The 21,205-nt window shown below is 39.6% G+C and overlaps 1 protein-coding gene across 1 annotated transcript; it reads right to left on the bottom strand.

Moving 5' to 3' along the window:
- Nucleotides 1-1,769: 1,769 nt before the first annotated feature.
- On the bottom strand, nt 1,770-20,049 carry opn8b (opsin 8, group member b). Its single transcript, XM_003440805.5, has 8 exons — nt 20,021-20,049; nt 19,788-19,905; nt 19,559-19,645; nt 19,415-19,472; nt 13,652-13,960; nt 4,978-5,271; nt 4,203-4,531; nt 1,770-3,335 (listed from the first exon to the last, which is right to left on the bottom strand). Exons 5-8 carry the CDS (start codon nt 13,764-13,766, stop codon nt 2,979-2,981), a joined length of 1,095 nt encoding a protein of 364 aa, XP_003440853.2. The 5' UTR covers nt 13,767-13,960; nt 19,415-19,472; nt 19,559-19,645; nt 19,788-19,905; nt 20,021-20,049; the 3' UTR covers nt 1,770-2,978.
- Nucleotides 20,050-21,205: the final 1,156 nt, after the last annotated feature.

The raw sequence follows: 21,205 nt of genomic DNA, 5'->3' as shown, positions 1-21,205 counted from the left end.
TAAATATGTTCAGTGTTCAGAACTACATTCACAAATCACGATCGTCAACAGTAGTTACAAGTTGCAAGAAATAAAAAAGTCTACTTGCCACACACAACAAAATTAAAACACTCCAATATCAAAGGCAAAGGGAGTTAACATCAGCAGAAGATTCAGTTCATACCACCTTTGATGTCGATGTCTCAACACTAAATCGAACCTTTCAAAGCCGAAGCCTTGCTGCAAATGAGGCTCTGTTACAACACACTTGTATTAGAGAAGTGTTTTGAAAATGTAATGCACTTCACATTCTGGCTCCACATTTAAAAACAAGGATGCAGACTATGACTAAAAGCAGCCAGTGTTCATGACATGACTTTGACTGAAAACGAATGAAAGCAAAGCCACGTGTGTTCTGTTTCATTACACTGATTTCAGGCATACACATTCTTAATCAAGAATGAGCTCTTTCAGATGCTGTCAAACAAAAGGACATCCCAATACAGATATTTACCAGCACACATGGCCACACACTGTTAGCATTAAAGCTACGAAAATAAACATAAAGAAAGAATAACATAAATGAGGAAATTATAGTTTAAAAAACAAAATGGGGAGATTTTAAAGAAGAATCACGTTCAGACCTGAAGTGACAGAAAAAAAAAAAGAAAATTCTACGTCTGTAATATTCATTTCATGAGCTTGAGCAGATGGCGGGATTTACAAAGAAACTCGACTGTCGTAAAAACAAGATAAACTCCAAAGAGAGGGATCCTATCCCAGATGATGCTGGGCGAGACGCGTGAGACTGCACTGGACCGAGATAGAAAGCGATACCAATACAGTACATGCTCACAACATGGGTGATGTCAGAATCACTGATTAAACCATGCATATGTCAGGTTGGTGAAATAACAGTGCAACACAATACGATACAATACCCTAACACAATACCTACTTAACATCTGACACATACAGTAACTGCCTATACTGTTCCTGAAATAAAGTGTCAGTCAAAAATATGATTGTGTTTTTTTCAGGAAAACCAGATTAAGTATCTCAAAATCATCACAAACCTATTTAAATACACATGTGTATATTGAACCTGAATCATTAAAGTGGACCTATCCTGCTCATTACTAGGCCCGTATTTTTAGTACCTAACTCCAGAGCTAGCTCTTGCTTTACACATTTCACAGTTCAAAAACGACCCTCCATTTAATTCTCTTTCTTCTGACTGGCTGCCCCTCTCAAATGTGCTACTGTTCTCGCAGTGAGATCTGTGTCTGAGATACGGAGGAGAATTAGGGCCACCGAAAACAAAAAAAACAGTAGGCACGTCTATTTTTCCTCTTTTCCAGATTTCTGAGATTAAAGTCAGAACTCTGTGAAAAAAACCTCAGAATTCTGAGATTAACGTCAGAATTCTTACTTTAATCTCAAAATTTCTGACTTTTTTCTCAGAATTCTGAGATTAAAGTCAGAATTCTGACTTTTTTCTAAGAATTCTGACGTTAATCTCAGAATTCTGAGAAAAACGTCATAATTCTGAGAAAAAGTCAGAAATTTTGAGATTAAAGTCAGAATTCTGACTTTAATCTCAGAATTCTGGAAAAGAAGAAACAAAAAAGACGTACCCACTTTTTTTTCCCACTGGCCCTAATCCTCTTCTGTAGAATTCTGAGAAAAAAGTCATAATTCTGAGATTAAAGTCAGAATTCTGACCTTGATCTCAAAATTTCTGACTTTTTTCTCAGAATTATGACTTTAATCTCAGAATTCTGGAAAAGTAGAAAGAAAAAAGAGGTACCCAGTATCCAGTGGCCCTAATCCTGTTCCGTACTGAGATGACCATATTCTGTCTCTCTGACATCAAACAGATCCAAGAAAAGAGAAAGCAAGTTGGACACTGAACATTTAGGACAGTGTTTTGGTTCACCGGAACTTCAGTTGAACCCAGTATTTGAAACTTTGGCCATGTTTAATTAAAGCATCCACTACCAAAACAGTATATATGTGACATGATCAGGAAAAGCAGAATAGGTCCACTTTAAAGTAAAAATCACCCTTTTTTTTGCTCTGTTCAAGGTTTTTGTTGTATTTTTCTGCGCAACCTTTGGTTTATATCTCACTTTTAAATGAAGGAGCCACCTTTCAACAACCATTCATTCAATCTTCTTCACACTACTGGTTGGGACTTAAAGCCAGGGAGTGTAAATTAGGGATTGGCTATTCTTGGTTAAAAGCTATTTAATGGCACCAGCTCATTCCAACAGCCATCTACCAATACTTGGCACATCAGGTCGAAATGTGCTGAGTATTTGGAAACACTGGGAAAGTGTAGCATCTACTGAAAGTTTGTATGCGAAGCATTTGGCTTTTATATCTGTAAATTGGATGGAAAAGAACCTTCCCCTAAAATAATGCATTCCCACTGGTAACAGCCTGTGGGAAACACTGCAGTAAAATGTGGTGACAACAATAAAAAGAGTAGCCTTAAGTTTTGATTGTTCACAACCTACATCACTCCAGAGTGCACATTTGGACACAGCATACAGTTTGAGTATACGTGGCAGTTGATTTTCTTCTCACTCCTCTGCCTCTTCCACATCTCGTTGTGTATGTGTGTATATGTAGTAAATAACAAAAAGATGTTTACTGTGGTGAGTTCTTCAAGGGCACGGGTGTGCTCAGCAGCTCTGTCTCTGAAATGCAATCTCATAGCAGGGTTTCACCAACTGTGAGCACAAATTTGACTCTATATTATAGCTTTTGTTGGCTCCACATTCACAGCATTTAATACATTGTGCAAACACATCCTCCCACATGTCATGGCCAGTCAGAAAATACCACCCTGCTGTGGTATAATACCACACACCATTTGGAGAAAAAAAAACTTCTTTCTGTCCTGATAACACATTATTTACTCCACACATTTGCAGTTCTTTTTCCAACTCAGTCTTTGTTCCCAAGTGTGTTCCAAAAAACAACCCAGTCTTTCAACCCAAAGTCACTGACTTGGACTCTGTGATTTCCTGCAAGGTAGACTGTGGTTGTTCTTTGGGCTTGATGCTAGCACTAACCATGTAAATATTGTTGTCATTGATCGTGTTGGAGACTTTGCATGTCTTACAACATAAACACAGCCACGACAGCTGATTGACCTCCCTTTTGAAGCTTTGGCTGAAGAAGTAGTAGATCACAGGATTGTATACAGTAGAGCTCTTTGCAAACATGCACGGCAGCAGGCTGACTTCAGGTGGGATGGTGCTGCTGTCACGGAAAATGGACCACAGGCTTACCAAACCGTAGGGTGTCCAACAGCCTATGAAGCCTGTACTGATCAAAACAGCAATCTGAAATAAAACAGCAGGATAAAGTCAGCAAAAAACTGTCAAAGTCGATGACAACAAAGGCAAGAATTTCGTTGGATTATGATTGGGAGCTTCACTGATTTAGTTATAGTCATGGTTAGAAAAAACCCCCTATCAATTCTCAGGTTTTACATATTGGGACATAATAAGAATAATCTGGTACTTAGAAAGTCTTAAAATGAGGTAAATAACAACTTCAGGTAAACAGCAACACATCACATAATGCATCATGGCATCATGACAATACAAACCATGACAGCACAGCTTATGTTTGCAAAGTTGCGTCTGAGCAAACCATGTGACTTCTGGAACAATGTTTGGAGAGAGGAGACTAAAGTGTAGATGTTTGGTCATACAGCACAGCACCACATTGGTGAAAACCAAACACCTCATGCCAACTGCCAAGCACGGTGGTGGCAGGTTGATGATTTGGGTTCATTTTCTTGCCACAGGACTTGGACACCTTGCAGTCACCGAGTTAAGCATGAAATACCTGTATACCAAAGTGCTCTAGAGTCAAGGTTGAGTCCATTTGTCTGATGGAAAATGAGTCGTGCAACAGGACAATGATCCCAAGCACAGCAGCAAATCTCCAAAAGAATGGCCGAAGACACACAAATCAAGGTGTAGCAATGGCCCAGTCAAAACTCAGACCTCAACCCGAATTAAATTCTGTGGTTTAACCTTGAAGGAGCTGTGCATAAACAAATACCTGCAAACCTCAATGATCAGATTGATTGGATAAACTATCTCTATTGATGATCAAATATTCAACAATTTTCAGAATTTAACCCTTTAAGGCAAACTACAGTTTCAGATCTTTATAATCTTCAGTAAAGAGTCACTCACTAGTAACAGCCTCCGATGGAGCTTGACGATGTTGGGGATTCTGTGGCTGTTGTGCATCGACTTTTTGTAGGTGAAATAGAGTTTGATGGCGATGCCAAAGTAGCAGCAGAGGATGATGACAGTAGGCATGACCAGGTTGAAGAAGAACAGGGAGATAACAAAAGAGAATCCCTCATATTTCATCTGGCCCCAGGCAAGTGAGCAGGACAGGCCAAAGGGTTCTGGGCCGTATCGACCCCAGCCCACTATGGGAAACAGAGCCCAGATCAAAGCATACAGCCAGGACCACAGGCACAGCATCTTCACCTTCTTCCAACTGATTTTCTCCCCTGCAGTGAGAAATAAAGAGAACAGTTGCTTTCTCCTTCTTATATGCAGTTAAATGGCAGAGCTTAGATAAGATCCTATATTCCTTAAATCACATATCAGTGACATGCCTAAAAATAATTTAGTTTTATTTATTAAATGCTGAATCACAACAACAGTTGCCTTTATGTTAAAACGCAAAGACTCTGTTACACAGTTACACTGAAAACTGGTTTAAACATATGGATGTGAGCAACATATTTCTACCTTCAAACAATTAGAAAACATTGCAGATGGTATGTAAAACAAAGGTAAGAAGGTTTTTATTTCCATTAATTCTCTTTTATATTTGACAGCATGGCTCTTTTCTGTGACCTCTCTGCCGGTTCTATGCATACATGAAAAGAGAAGGCAGATGTGGGAAGAGCATCTTTGGAAACAGTATTTTTGTCAGCCCTGAATTACTTACTAGGTGACTGCAGGTTGAGGGACACAATCAAGCGCACAACAGCCAAGATGGTGAGGTTCATGATGCTGGCCATACCAAAGAAGAATCCTGCCAGGCCATAATAGACACAGGAAACATCTCCCCCAAGCCAGCGATGGCTCCAGGCAGACGCCACAGCTAGAGGGTACATGGTGACAGCTGCTCCCAGGTCTGTCATGGCTAGATTCACACTCAGCAGCTCCGGCGGTTTCATCCTGGACGACCTTTTGAATGCCATGATAAGGACTAGCAGGTTTCCCATAATGGAGAGCACAGCTGGGATACAGAGGAAGAGGAGAAGATGATATCATGAATAGAAGTCTAATTACGCAAACACACATGCCGTCTGCAAAGGTGTTTAAAGTGGGCGATGCCTTTGAATGCATAATAATCATGTGGTAAATTCCTTTAGCTGTTAGATGATTTAACAACAACAATAATCAGCATTCACTGGCCTTGATTGCAGTACGTGAGAGGTCCACTTAATGTTCCCCTGTGTTTGAAAAAGTACATATAAGCACATATACTGACACACAGGTTAAACACAAAATGAATGCATTAACAATGATCCTGATCTGTGTAAAGACACAAGACTCTGGATGGATGTTGCATTTGTTTCTCTGGAGAGGAGTGCGACCACACGGTCGTGACATCGTTTATTGAATGCATGGTAGAGGTTAACTAAGGAAGAAGGACAGCTTTACCCACTGGCTGCCTGCAAATGACACACAATGCTAATCTGTCTAAATAGCCTCACAGCCCATTACAAAATGATTTGACCTTTTCTTTTATAATGGAAAGTAAAAGTCAGGTGAGCACCTAAGTGCAGCTTCAAGGTTTGTGTGAGGTGCTTTTTTATTACTAGTTTACACGTTTAGACCACACTTCAGAGGTAAATACGTCACTTTTTACTCCTCTATATTTATTTGATATCTTCTGTAAAGTAATTGCTGCAAAATCACATCTGCAGCACAGTTTAAAAAAATCAATCAATCAATCCATCAGTAAGAAAACGTTACAATGTACTGTTTTAAAGGAAGGAATTTTCTTTTTTGCGTATTTTTTGACCACACATTGAATTTTTCCATTCTCTATTTGCAGAAATCTTAATAAAATCTTTTAAAAGATGGATAATGTAGTTTTAGTTGTTGTTTCTGCCCTTTGACTCTATCTTCTCGTCTCCCTGCATTTCTGGAGCAGACATATATAGCCCGGAGATAGAGTGAAGCATTTTGCACATCAGTTTCCACACCTCAGGCAAATCTGTGTCTCATTAGACTCACTATGATATTTACCTCATTACACCTTTAGGGGATTCTTTTCCTGATAAACACAATAGGTTTTTGAAATAGGCCAAACATCATCTGACCATAGCCTGAAGAACTATTCACGTCTACCGTTTAGTCTAAAGGCAAAAAAGGATATTACTCAAAACATTGTACGTCTATTTGAGCTATCTGAACAATGCTGTTATTACACTGTTAAATATTCACATACAAGGGTAATCTTTTACCTCTGACCTCTCAGTGATACAGAAAACCTTCTAACAACCACAGAAAGAAAACCATAATGTTAGGGCATTGGCAGGCGCTCAAAGCTGAAAATAACAGTACTTATTTCTTTCACATTTCAAGCAGAAAGAAGTCACGATTACGTCAGACACAGATTACCTAACGCTAACTCTATTGGCTCTCTTTTGTTTTCCTCAGCACAAAGCCACCATTGTATCTCTCAACATGTGCACTTGACCTTGCCTAGCAGCCTTGCACATGAAGAAAGTAAGTAAGACTGTAAGCTTGTATTCACTGTAGTGGGTGATTTGATGAACTTCCTGCCAGATCGGTGAAATTGGTGAATATATACGGTGATTATCGCAGTGATTAGTGTAGAAAGAAGAGCCTAGCTTCTGTTTTTGGCAGAGAAAAAAAGGACAACATAGGTTTAAAAAAATCACTGATGTGGGGAAATAACCATGGTGATTAGACCTCTTTTCAGAGATGGGATTTTTTTTAAGTTGCTAGATCAGCTTTTGATGCTGGTCTCACAGTCATGGTAAAGCAATGGCTAAGAGAATGAATTGATGAGGATGGACAATATCTAAAATAATAAAATCTGCTATAGGGGAGGGGAGAAGTGTACACATTGTGTTGAAGTGCTTTTAAAGTGCTCACCTATAATCAGCTTTCTTCACAGCCTCTGCAGTATTGAACTGTGAGGTTCAGTTGGTAGATTTGGATCAGTGCCCGTGTCTTTCAGAGAGATCGTTTTTCAGTACACTTCATATGCTTGACATCAGCTGTCATGACAACACCTGCAGACTGTTAAGTGGCATTCACCTAGAGCAGTAATAGAAATGTGACTGACTAAGAATCCATTAACTGATGTCAAAAGGTGGAGAACATGAAAAACATGACAAATGTCCAGATGCTGAATGATGACCTGCTGAGCTTCAGGCTGTAATTAGAGCTAGCCTATAGAGTGCCACGTCTGCTACTTGGTTTAAAGATGAAACAGTTTCCAGAGGTGAGGATTATTCCTGAGCAACCTCAGCTTAGAGCACCGTGTACTTCCCTCTCACTCTCTTGTACTGTAGGTAATCTTGTTAACCTTTCCTCGAAAACTAGAACACCAAGAAACTCCTTTCATGCACCTGCTTCTGTCTTAGCGCTTGAAGGACTACTGCATCTTTAATACTGCAGTAGTCCTGCGTCTTATGATGAGTTCAGCATTATGGCCACATATATTTTTAAACTCAGACATCATGAGTGAGGGGTCTTGGTAGCCTGCCAGGGCCTCCGCTCCTGGTCGCTGCCTGGCACACAATGCACCAGACCCCGACGATGCCTCCTGCGGGTGGTGGGCTTGCAGGAAGATGGGCCCATGTCACTTTTATGGGCTGTGCCTGCCCGGGCCCCATGGACTAAGGCCTGGCCACCAGGCAGACCCAGGAAACACTGGAGAGATTATATCTCACGGCTGGCCTGGGAACGCCTTGGTGTTCCTCCGGATAAGCTAGAGGAGGTGGCTGGGGAGAGGGAGGCCTGGGCTTCTCTGCTTATGCCCCTGCGACCTGGGCCCTGGATAAGCGGAAGAAGATGGATGGATGGATGGATGAGTGAGAGGTGGAGCAAGCTCATAAGTTGAAGACACTTATAGGGTAGTAATTTGTCAGTCCCTAAAGGATTGCCTGCTTTATTATCTGTTTTCCTCTAAATAATACTGGAGGTTACAACATGAACATGTCATATTTAATAAGAGTTGAGACAAGCAATTAAACCATAAACTCATTGGAAAGATTTTTTTATTGAGGTTTTAAATCAAGTGATGAGCCATTTTCTGACTTTCCTTGACTTCATACAGTCAGCCTTTTCGCCTTATTTCTCCCACCTACTGGCTGTTAGATATCAGGTGTAAGTTGTTTTCATATAACATCATGTCCTGTCTTGCTAAACAAAATATTGCATTGAATTTTTTTGATAGAAGCAAAATCAGGGAAACAACCAGGTGAGAAAACCATTTCCTTACAAGTCATCTTAAACCCAACAGCAGATGAACAGCATAACTGCACTTCTGTGTATATCCAGCACTGAGACAGACTCCTTTGTCGTGAAGGGAGATTCTCTGACAGTCTCCCTACACAAGAACTCTGGATTTCATGTAGGATCTCCTTTGGGACTTTTTAAGCTCAAAGCCCAGTGACCCGATCAACTTCCAGCTCACTGAAAATTACTTTGAAGTGGCTTTAACTGCTCTCTGCAAACAAAAAAGAATCAATGGCGACATGTAACATCATCCCATATGTCTGCAAATAGAGTTTGTCTTAGCTACACACCCACTATCTCATGATTGAATTAATGGCTGGAGGAGTTATGTTTAGAAAACCCACATTATGACCAGTTATAATACAAATGAGGGAAGGGTTATGAAATACAGAGACACACTCAGATTAATTCCACCCACCACATCCATGATCAAGCCTAGGGAAAATTCTGTTTTACCACTTGCTTTAGAGATTTGGTTGATGGTTAGAAGAAGAGTGCATGGATAATGTTGTGGAGGGGAATAAAAAGTCAGACAGGATCATGAGTTTGAAGCTAAAAATTGAATGGATGACGATGAATGTGCATATGCCCCACAAGTTAGATGTTAGTTAGATGAGAAAGAGGAATTCTACACTAACTTGGATGAAGTGGTAGAAAGTGTCCCCACGGGGAGACGGTGGTGATGGTTTAAGAAGACAGAGGCAGAAGGATTTATCTCCTCAACAGATGGTAGTGGATTTTTTTCTGTGGTGAACACATGCTTCAAGAAGAGGGAGGAACATAGGGTGACATGTAAGAGTGGAGGAAGTTGGACTAAATCCTGGAGAAAGTGTAATGTGCAAGAGAAAGGAGACTGCAAGCTGGTGTGAGGGAAGAATGTAGCTAGGCAGCTAGACAGGTGTCTGTAGGATGACTCTGGAAGAAGAGGCAGTGAGTGAAAGCAAAGGCAAGAAATAAATGGAGGAGGTTGAAGAAGGTCAAATGTTACACAGATTAGTGTGGTGGTAGGTAAGAGATAACAGATGGCTGGGACAGTACAACTGAAGTGGTGAGAGAAACTGCCAAGAAAGTGTTTTGTGTATTCTCTGAACAGAAGGAAGAAGACTTGGTGGTGGAATGAGGACTAGAGGAAAGTATTCAAAGCAACAGGTTAGCAAAGAAAAAGTGGGATAGTCAGCAGAAAGTATACAGGAGTACTGGGAGGCTAGGCATACAGCAAGGAGAGGTGTCGCAAAGGAAAGGACTTTAAGTGAGTTGTATGTGGACACTAAGGAAGGAAAAAAAGATTTTTATCAATTGGCTAGCAAGAGATTGAGCTGGAAAGGACGTGCAGCAGGTTAGGGTGCTTAAAGAAGGAGTACTCTAAGGAGCTGATGAATGAAGAAAATGAGAGGAGCCCTCACTTCCTCCTGACTAATCCTCAGCACTTCCTGATTCAGTAACTGCAGAGGATTTGTAATGAGGAAGTGAGGGCAGCTATGAAGAGGATGAAAAGTGGAAAGCTGGTTGGTCCAGACGACATACCTGTGGAGCTATTGAGATGTCTAGGAGAAAGCACAGTGGACCAGGTTGTTTAACACTGATTCCAGTTTTTATGAACAAGGAGGATGTGCAAAGCTGTAGGAGCTACAGAAGGATTAATGAGCCATAAAATAAAGACATGAGAAAGAGTTGTTGAAGCTGCACGGTGCACTGTCTTCTTTCAATATGGAGAAGGTTTGGACACATGCAGATGAAGGACATGGATATAATGAACAAAGGATGCTGAGCATGGAGCTGCCAAACTGAAGGAAAAGAGGAAGACTGCACAGAGATTCATGGATGTAGTGAAGGACTACGTGCAGAATGGTGATGTGACAGAGAGGATGGGGTGAGGTGGAGGCAGATAATCCAGTGTGGTGACCCCTAAAGGGAGCAGACGACAGAAGAAACAGTAGGTTTGACAACATGTGTTCCTCCTGGACAGACTGGATGTAAGAAAGACCGGATTTTAAGTGAACATCAAAACTGCAGCAGCATTTGTGATCTCTATATACACACAGGGGTAAATGAAAAGGGGTCAACTATACACTAAAGCAGTGGTATGACAGCCCTTACTGTTAGATTTAGACAGACAGATGAAGAGGCAGTCTTCATCCTAATCCACACATGGCTCAATAATGGTCTACTGGTACAGCATCGACACATGGGAGGAGTAAAGAGTGTGTTTTATATTTAGGGTGACTTTTGCTTAAAGGTCACAACATGGGACAATGTGAAGACAGCTCTTTTTTTCAAGGGTACAAAGTTTGATGATTTTATTTGAGTTAAGCTACAACATTAATAGAAAGGATGGGTAGTTCTAAGAGTCTTCCTCTTTTTTTTGGTAAAAATTGTAAAAAGATTTTTTTTAAAAAGGTAAAAGCACATCTGCAAAGGATACACCTGTGGATCCTTGACTATAGCTCCCTTGGCAACCGTCTGTCCACCAGATTGAACAGACTGAGGAACTAAAAAATCCTTCAATGTGGAAAAATGAGACTGACATCCAGGTCACAGGAAAAAAAAGGAGGACAGAGGAAACAAGGAGGTGCAAATTAAAGAAATGAGAAAATCCCTTTGTTGTCCCGTCGTTGTGATTGTCTGCCCCACCGTAACTGCATCTGCCTCTGCTCTTGTTTAATCATCCCTCTGTCTGTAGTCTTGTCAATTCCTCTGTCGGATAATCTGTTTGTTCATGGTGTTTCATGCTCCTGTTCCTCATGCTGCTCATCAGATGTTATCGCTGACTCTTTTAGTATCCTTAACTGTTCATGTTAGCCAAATAAACGGCCATCCTTTTGTTTGGGTCCCCTGTAGACCTTGCCCTGGTAAAGGTCTTTAGTCTTTAACCCACACAGATAAACATAGGATGCTTTTGTTTCTAAGCAGGCATACTTTAAACAATGCACATAATAAGGGCTAATTTGAATCCAAAGGGAAATAATTTTCTTTTTTTAATCTTTGGCCACTCTGCACAAAGTCAAGGGTGTAGACACTGTGTGGGAATATCAGGATAAAGGGACTGTACAACAAACAGTTAGAGTAGAATGGTTTAGAATAGGAAGTTAATCTGATTACTTTATTGCAGCTGTAGCTAACTTTGTCTTCTATCATTATTAGGGGGGAATTCAAACTGTTACTAAAATTTCCTTAGCCTTTTTAGCAGCTTTTATGAGTGTGCACACGGACATCTCCCTGCACTCGTGTGCTGTTTTTCTGTTGCTGTGATGTGACTATGACTTTCATCAATGGATATGATTTGTCTGTATTTGTGTGAAATTTTCTGGGAAGAAACTTGCCTCATAATCAGAAGCACAGTGATCGTATCAGGATTGATTTCAGTGGTAATGATTGATTAAGCCCTATATAGTGTATATCCCCCCCTGTGGGCAGCAGAGAACTGAACAGAAATGAGATCAGACCAGGCTTTGTTTCAATCATCCAGGATCAAAACACAGCATGGTTTATCTTTCTCTAACTTCTCTTAGCTTGCATTATTTATCCATCTTCCCTGCGGCACAATCTGTCAGACTACAGACTACAGCTCATCTATGTTTTTATCTCAAAGCATTGCAAAGCATTGCTGCCACCCATCCCACCACGTCACCACCTTAAAAAAACATGAAAAAGGCCAGTTACATTCTGAAATCATGTTTGATTTAAATTTCTAAATGCAAAATGCAGCACAAACAATAAAATAAGCCACACATTACTCATGCTGGATAACAGAAAGATCAGCAGGGATGACCTGAAGATATGAGGTGAATGTGATCCCCAGACAGAAAAACTAAACCAGCTGTTTTTGTCCGTTAGAAGAACCAATTCAATACATCAAACCTGAAACATTTGGATTATGAACCTCTGCTGCTTTGCTTTATAAATCCTACCATCAGTGGATGAAAAGGCCAGTGGTCTTTGTCCTCTATCAGTCTATCTTTGGTTGTTCAGTAGACTTACTGCCTAATGATGCAGTTCCAGGCAGATAAACTGCCAAATAGCAGGAGGATCACTGAGTCTCTGTGCTTCTGTCCGTCTTATTGATCAGGAGGTCACAGTAGCTTTGTGGAGAAACAATATGAGCTGCATACGACCAAACTTGATTAGCCTTGCAAAGGATGTGACAAGCTGAATATTGGTGTTATCAGTATCATTTATGTATTTTTAAAGTCTTTACCAGCAGGCTGGAACACCAGAATTATCCCTGCACTGAATTCTCACATTAATTCTGCACATGCACAGACAGACCACAGGCCCTTTGCTCTCTCACCTGATAAATGCCCTTCTGGTAAGTTTTTTTCTTCCCAGTTTCTGTCTGGCATCATTTCATATTTTCATTTTAAATATGCCCCCTGGCATCAGTTCTCAATAAAAAGCAGGTAATGCCTAACAGCTGTAATATCCCAAACATAAGTAATAATAACCTCCTCCACCCCCCATCCTAAAGGCTGTAGTTTTTCTTTTAAATAAACTATTTTAGTGAACACAGAATCTAATATATAAAGGGCGGCATACAAGGTTGAAGACTTAATTCTGTCACTTAGGATTATTCTGAAGGTTGTATTATATATTCTCTGAAACCTAAGACCACAATACATCTTAGAAAAAACGTGATTTAAACTGTTCTCCTTACCTGACTGTACCAAACAGATTTCATATAAATACACTACACACCACACAAACTTGCTCTAACCTTGTAAATGACGCATGTGGAGGGTGGATGTGGGAGATTTCAGAATTAGGTAAAACGTTAGGTCTCCTGTGACTTTGCAAAACGTCTGTCACAGTTTCTGGTCCTCTGACTTTATTCTGTTCTGCCCGCATTTTCAGTATCATAAGATTATATATTTTTTTTCTAGTATTTTCTCAGAAAGCTGCTTTGAACTCATGTGCGCAAAATAGATTATGAAAAAAAGATCTTTTAAATCAGTTTAGGTCTCCAAAGCCGGGAGAATAAGTTAATGATGTTGAAGTGTATATTGCCAGACAGGATTAAGATGATTAGAGATGGGAAGCATCCAAAAACCATAAAGAAGTGTTCTGTCATTTAATCGCATTTAAACTGTCATCTAGTTTAAATGCGATTTTCAACTTACTTAAGACCAGCAGGTAGCAGCCGGTGCCGATGTCCAGCGCCGGTGATAAAGCAGAGGTGTACTTATCCATGAAAACAATGATCAGTAACCGAGATAAAAGAAAAGTGATCGTCATGCGATCCCGACGAAGCGGAGAAGAGTCAGACTGCGCCTCTGCTGCTGCTGCGCTCCGGTGTCAGACGCATCTGTCCTCAGGAATGAAGCTGAGACGCGTACCGGCTGAAGCCTTGTGCCTGCAGCCAGCGTGTGTTGTCAGGGTGATCATGCGTAAAGAGAGGATCATCCAGCGTCTCCAGTGCCGTGGCGTCACTAAGCGTTAGATGTCAAAACGGGAAAACAGGTTTATGTTAGCTTCAGGTTAAGTTAGGTGAGAGTGGAGAGAATATGGGAGATGGCCAGAGACCACAAAGTGAATAAATAAATATACAGGTAAAAAAAAACAAACAACAAATACCTTTTACCAATCAGACACAAAATATCCTGTTTTCAAATTTTGTTTTGTTGCTTTCAGTGAAGTATTTGAAATTCCCCTACATGTAAATGGAGTCAACAAAGTATTTAAAACTATTTATTGTATCATTATTTCTTCTGGTAGAAGAAAGATAATTTTTTCTGTGTAAACGAGATAAGAAAAAGTTCCCCAAAATAAATACAGAAAACAAATACAGAAAAGGAACTGAAGTTACTGTACAGGACTAATTTCAGCTGTCACTTTTAGGCTGATAGATATAAAAGTTGAGGGGGGCAAGGCTCTAGAGCCACCGCCCCCGTAGATCCAATCCAATCCAATCCAACTTTATTTATATAGCACTTTTAAAAACAACAAAGTTGACCAAAGTGCTTTCCAATAATAAAACATAGCAGTTAAAAACCATACATTAAGCATACAATGAAATCAATAAACAAAATAAATACATAATTGAAAAAGAAGATAAAAATAAATCAGTGTATATATTAAATATTAAAACATGAGTAAAATAAACAATAAGATATACAATGAATAAGATTAACAAAGTAAAAAGATTAAGAGTGACCAACAGCTGACTACAAACTGACTACAAACTGACTAGATCCGCCCTACAGTTTACTTTTGCTTACTCAGAGTAACACTGCAATGTAGAATTACACAACATGAACCTCTATGATATGTAGCACTAGATCCATTAAAAACTGGCACAGCAGATTTAATAGCTTAATCGTTGAAATGCTAATCGTTTCAGTGGTGGTTAAAATTGCCATACCAAAGTAATTTTGTCTCTGTACATAACCATAATGCATTTTAAATCAACTTTTGTATAAACAGTTCTTGGGTTTTAGAGGATGAAAAGTAATTGGACAAAATAAGATCTTTTTAAATATTAGAATTGTTTTTAATAGTCAAGTAAACGAACACGAGTCTGCTGACCTAAAGCCAGGGTGCAAACTACAGATAAGGAGGAGCTTGGTTCATCTTATTAAGACATCACATTATTAAAACATCACGTGGCAAATTCTGGGGGAGCCTTTAAAACACTGATATACTAACATGGTTATTATACCAGTTTTTTTTCAACTTCAACTTTATTTCGACTACTTCTATTGTGTTGTTTTTTCTTCCTTTCCTCTTTCAAGTTGTTCCTTGTTAGTTTGCTCAGATACCACTGAGGGCACTGAAGGGGTTTTCTTGGATTTTGCGGGGTAGTAGTACTTATTTCTCAATCTTCAAGATAGGCAAGGAAGGCAGGATGCTTTTTTTCCCTGTTCATTTTCAGGTGACAAAATGCATCAATAGGTCACAGCTGTATTAAAGGGTCTATTAATAACTTCACAGCTTGGGGTAGGCTGAAATTGCTTTCTCCTTTTTTTCAGTAGAGAAAAACTTGCTCATCTGAATCTGAATCTGCATGCACTGCACATATAGCGACTTCAGCATGTAATGTATTAACATGAACCATTTTTTTGGAACATTTTGTTGCTCTTTGGGACAATAAAACAGAAATGGTAGAAGAGGAGAAAGTTCAAATGGGATTTTGACGAAAGAAGACAAAAAGAGGTTTTATCCTCTGACTGCTGTTTCTTTGTGCTGTCTTATCTTTTCTGTCCCTACATTGCTGTCAGTACCAGGAGTAGATAACTGTCTGCAAATGTATTGTGGAGACTCAATGACCCTGACACTCTTCAGACAGTCTGTCACACATGACATCCATGGCAGGGTAACATGCAAAGGTAATATTTTAGTGCTGCTCAGGGGTGTGAAAATATTTCTTTTTGTCCTGTAGAGACTAAAAGACATTTCAAAAGAGTAATTGTTGTGTCATCGACTTGTTTGTATTTGTGGATTTGAATAATCAGTGTTGAGTGTTGACATGTAAAAAGTTGCCATAGCTACAGAGAAGATATTTAAAACCATGTTTAAGTGGTTACAGTTAATACACGGAGACCAAATGGGATTCTCCCAGCACTGCTGCCTCTTTTGACCATTTCTCATTTTGTTGCATCACATTTTTTTAACAACTACTGGACTGGTGCATATCAGAGCCTTCAGGTTACAAAAATACTGAGGCAATGATAAGAGGCTTAGCATGAATCTGTTGCACCAAGATACCCCGTGGACCTTTCAAAGCATGGACTTTTTTACTTTCATTTTTTAAAATTTTGGCATTCCTTCATTAAAAACACAGTTTATCCTTAAGGTTAATGTAGGAAGTATGTGCATTTGTGCCCCTCCCCCTTTCCTTTTGGTAGCTTTCAGGGTTTCATAAGGCTGACAGTCAATTAAAGCTACAACTGTAACAGCGGAGATCACAAATCTCTCTGCTTCCACGCCGAGCAGAGATTTTTTATGCTTGGGCACTTAGTAATCAAAGCAAACAGTCGATAACTTGTTGCACTCGTTTTCTGTTGCCTTAGAATTGAAGATGCTCTTATCCACTGTACATCTTTGCATGAATAATGAATTCAATTATTCAATATGAAAGATTCAGTGCTTCTAGAGATAAATCCTGCTCCAACTTTAAGAAGCTGCCATTATGGACTTCACTAAGCAACAAATAAACCCATGCATCCCCGACATGGCATGGAAATCAGTTTGAGTGGCTGGTGAAAACTAGAGCATTAAGCAGCAGTAAATGCAGACATTTGAACCTTTATTCACACCCTGGCTGCAATTTGTGCACAATGCAAATTTGTAGGCAACAGCGGGAACATAACTGTCTTCCACTTCCAGTTGATTTAAAGATGTCAAAGCTAAGAGACAGCTAAGCTTGGTTGGTGATTGCATCACAGCGTGCTTGTAATACAAGCATGCTGCAAACAGCACTTTTATCTAAAAAGCAACAAAAGAAATCTACATATCATGCAAAATCCACGGGGCGTAGTGTGCAGGCAACAACAAGGTAAAAATATGAATACAACACAAGGCAGAATTTGCTGATGGACCTGTGATATGAGTCATATCCAGCAAGAGATTTTTGTGAGTTTGCAGTGGACAAGGATGTTCAATATAAGAGTGTTTCAATGCAGAAGAAGTGGCTGATATCCTGATTGCTGGTTTAACACTTATTTAACAGAATTGGTGTTATAAATGTAGCCTGTCGAATCTGTTCTGATCATAACATCTGCAATGTTCAGCGAAGCCTGTTTCTCTGCTTAAACTGATTACAGAGTGATTAGAAAATAGTGACCATGTTGGATATAATGAATAACAAACCAAGATTCTTCTGGGTAGATATAAACCTCTGATGATTAATGAGCTCCAATGTGCCGTGATATTGACTGCATGAATGGGGAAATAAAGTGGCAGTCACTGGAGGAGTCAGAGACACTATAACTAAACCCTTCCTTCTGCAACAGGCCCAGAATGGCCAAGCAAACCTAACACTGCATTTAAAGAATCAGGCTCTGCTTCGGCGCACTGCTCACTGCAGCACACACTCCCTGGCTTTGTCAACACAGCCTTTCATGTGCTGTATCGACCTCGTCTTCCAAAACGTTTCCCTTTTTCTTTTGCTCCATTTCTGCTCCACACTAAACTTCCTGAAATCGTTCACACCGACAGGTGTAGTGCAGGTGCTGCCAATTAAGGTTGGTTTGAAATTAATAGATCACAGGTTTATGAACTGCAGATTGGATTTTCCTTTTTTGTGTTCAGCATCATTTGACTCACATGTGGGCACATTTTTGTGGATGACGTTGAGCTTTAAAGTATAAATCTATGAACATTTTTAGAAAGGAGTCTCGTGACCAGTGTGAGCTCGAGGAAGGGTTGCTTGATGTAAAGAGTAGGACTTTCTAATAAAATAATGTTATACATAAATATTATTTTAGTGAAATAAGCTTTGTTATCTAGTGAGACCCATGGTTATTCTTCTGCATTTTTTGGATTTTGGATAATTTATTCATATTTTATCCTGAATCCTCCCTTAGTTATGCTGCAATAGGTGTCGGCTGCTGGGGGATTCCCATGATGCACTGAGTATTTCTTCTTCAGTCACCCTTCTCACCTATTGTGTGTTAATAGACCTCTCTGCATTGAATCATACTTGTTATCAATCTCTGTCTCTCCTCCACAGCACTGGTTGGAGTCCAGCAGATGGCCCCGCCCCTCCCTGAGCCTGGTTCTACTGGAGGTTTCTTCCTGTTAAAAGGGAGTTTTTCCTTCACACTGTCACCAAAGTGCTTCCTCATAGGGGGTCATATGATTGTTGGGTTTTCTCTGTATGTATTCTTGTAGGGTCTACCTTAAAATATAAGGCGCCCTGAGGCGACTGTTGTATGAATGTGCTGTCCTATCAGCTACCATAATGAGTAACCTATTCCGCTTTTAATATGGTTATTATGCTTAAGGTTATATTGAAAAATGATGAACACTTTCAATGCCCAGGTCTTCAGTTGTCATCTCTATTTTCACACTCCATCAAAACAAAACAACGTAATTGTTAATTTTCCCGACAAATACAAATACGGGCTCATCTGTTGGAAGAGAAATTACCCAACTTTGAGAGCTCTGAGCTATATCACGGTGACCAGGGCATTAAGAGGTCTTGTGGAAGTTAAATGTCATGTGCAATTAGGTGCTGACAGCTGGACGGTGGTGTTGATTTTCTTCTTCTTCTTTTTTTTTAGAGACGAGCTGCTGATGACTGACTTTGTGTCTTTGTCTCTGCAGGAGAACGTGCTCATGATTGCATTAATGATGTGGTGAAAGTAACGAGTGTGAATATTCCGTGTTGTGATCGACTTGCAGGGTCAACAAAGATGCACTGATTCACATTCTCTACTCAAATGAAAAAGTAAATAATTTAGAAATAGTTACATTAAATTTATTGTGATCTCCAGTACATTTTATATACAGGCTGTGATCAGCTGACCTGTACTGCTGGTCTTTGTGGATAGCCGACTGAATTTGGCACGAGATCTACAGATAAGCAGATCTTACATGAGCTGTCATGGCTGATTTCCAGCCTCTTGACAGTAGAAAGCTGGCATAAAGGTGGAATTCAGTGAGGAAATCTAATCAGCATCATCAGCTTAAATTTAATTAGCTGTCTGCTACCCTTGATGTAACCTCAAATTACCCATAAACATAACAGCCGCCTCAGAGCAGGCCGACATAGTGCATGTGTGTAAACTTCACTACAATACTTCTGTGTAGTGTGGCCTCCACCAAGGGTTTGATGCAACCTTTAAATAACAAAAAGTTACATGTATGAGAATTTATTTTGGAGGATGTTTCTTAATATGGAAAAATATGTATTCAGAAATATGTCATGTCAGATGCAATACCTGTTCACATGTTTTTGTTAATTAATTGTACGGTGTCCTTGGGTGCTTTGAAAGGTGCCTATAAATAAAATGTATCATCATTATTATTAATATTCTTATGTAAGCTTTAAATTTCCAGTTTGTCAAATGTCACTTTTTTGTCACCTTTAAAAATAGTTTCTCTTCGTCCTCTCCTGTCCTGTCTTTGTTACACCATCTCCAAGTGACGTTATCTCCATTTCTTTTCTCTCTCTGGGAAAAGCAGATACACACAGCAGCTGTATTTTAGTTAGCAGACATATTTTGTTACACTTTGTGTGTTTGCTGATTTTTGTTGAGCTGTTAGAAATTTGGCAAAAAAACAATCCTCATCTATGGTATGACCACAACTTACTGACACGTGGATTGTTTCAGTAACTCCTCCTTATAGTGACGCATAAAGTCTCATCTGGTTATTAACCATTTTGATGTTTGAAGGTGCACAGTAATGGCTTAAACCTAATGTAACGAGTCTGTTTTAAAAATGTAAACATTAGAAAGTGGAGATATTTGTTTTAAGATTTTGGGAATAAAAGTAAAAATAAATGTTTAAAATTCTCCGTAAGTACAGCAACAAAGTATTTGTACTTCAACACTTCCCACACAGAGAGGTCCATGGACAGGCAGAGCTGAAATGAAACTTGGCCAGGTGTTCTTCATCACAGCAAATCAGCTCCTCACACAAATCAACAAATCACTTTGCCCGGGTTTGTGGTGGTTAAGGACGAAAATGCTGCTTTTCAGTTCACACAAAAACACGACACATTAACAGTTAATTTGTTGTGGCTTCTTAGCAGGTAATTGAGGGTTGTTAGTCAGATCTCTGGCAATCCTGCTGGTGAAATTTGTGGTGCTTCAAGTTACTTTCATAAAAGCTAAATTGCTGAACTGCCATGAAAAATGATTCGATTGCCCCACTTTGCTTTGCATTGCAGAGGTAATGTGAGATGGAGAGACCCAAAGAGGCAGTGAGATATGAAAGTGCGAATGTAGAGAACAAAAGGTTAAAAGCAACTTTTAAACCAGTGCAGCAGCAGCATCATTCATCTTATCTTGAACACTGGGTTACATTTTTAGTGCAAATAGTCACAACTATTTAATATTTAATATTGCCTTATTAGTTCAGGCAGAGTTGCAATGCACAACACTGGTCAGAGTGCCCTAACCTACAGGCCAGCAGACAGTGACATTTACAAAGATCTAACCTAACAGAGTTGTTTCACTAATACTAATTATCTCTTAATCACACACAGCGGTAAGCGGTTATTTTGCTGTAGAGCTCATAAATACAGCTGAATAAAAATTTAAAAGGTCCTCCTGTTGTTAGTAAGCTCAGCGCTTACATGTCCGTCACATTCACTCACAGCCTAAATTCACATGCAAAGTGAGATGAATGCACTCAATAATCAAAACCACGTCTTTTATTTGAGGCGATCAATACGAATACGGCTCTTAATCGCTCACCCCTCCCCAACAAAGTCACTTTTAATGTTTTCTTTGTACTGTGGGAAGTGGACTGGTTAGGCTGAGGTGTTTTGGTGTTTTTCATCTGTCACTTTCTTTACAGAGAAAAGCTTTCAAGGATGGCATGATGATGTAACTGGATAACAGGTTGTCGCCAGTTTTCTCAGTTGTTAGAGGTGAGACATCCATTCATACAGCTTCACAGCAGTCAGATATTGAGATTAGTTTGAAAGAACTCTGCTCTTAATTGAAGCGCTGCATTTTCTTTACATCACATAACAGAGGCTGCCATACAGTAAGAAGCTCCAA

This window comes from Oreochromis niloticus, linkage group LG15 (genome assembly GCF_001858045.2).
Source record: "Oreochromis niloticus isolate F11D_XX linkage group LG15, O_niloticus_UMD_NMBU, whole genome shotgun sequence".
Taxonomy (NCBI): domain Eukaryota; kingdom Metazoa; phylum Chordata; class Actinopteri; order Cichliformes; family Cichlidae; genus Oreochromis; species Oreochromis niloticus.
Note: the sequence above shows the minus strand (reverse complement) of the source record. Positions and strands in the feature narration are given on the sequence as shown.

Bases quoted from the DNA above. Each gene is read 5' to 3' on its own strand.
- opn8b (XM_003440805.5), bottom strand. From the start codon at position 13,766: ATGACGATCACTTTTCTTTTATCTCGGTTACTGATCATTGTTTTCATG. The intron at 5,272-13,651 runs GTAAGTTGAAAA...TCTGTATCCCAG, and splicing joins CTGCTACCTGCTGGTCTTAA to CTGTGCTCTCCATTATGGGA. The intron at 3,336-4,202 runs GTGAGTGACTCT...GTTTTATTTCAG, and splicing joins TCCATCGGAGGCTGTTACTA to ATTGCTGTTTTGATCAGTAC.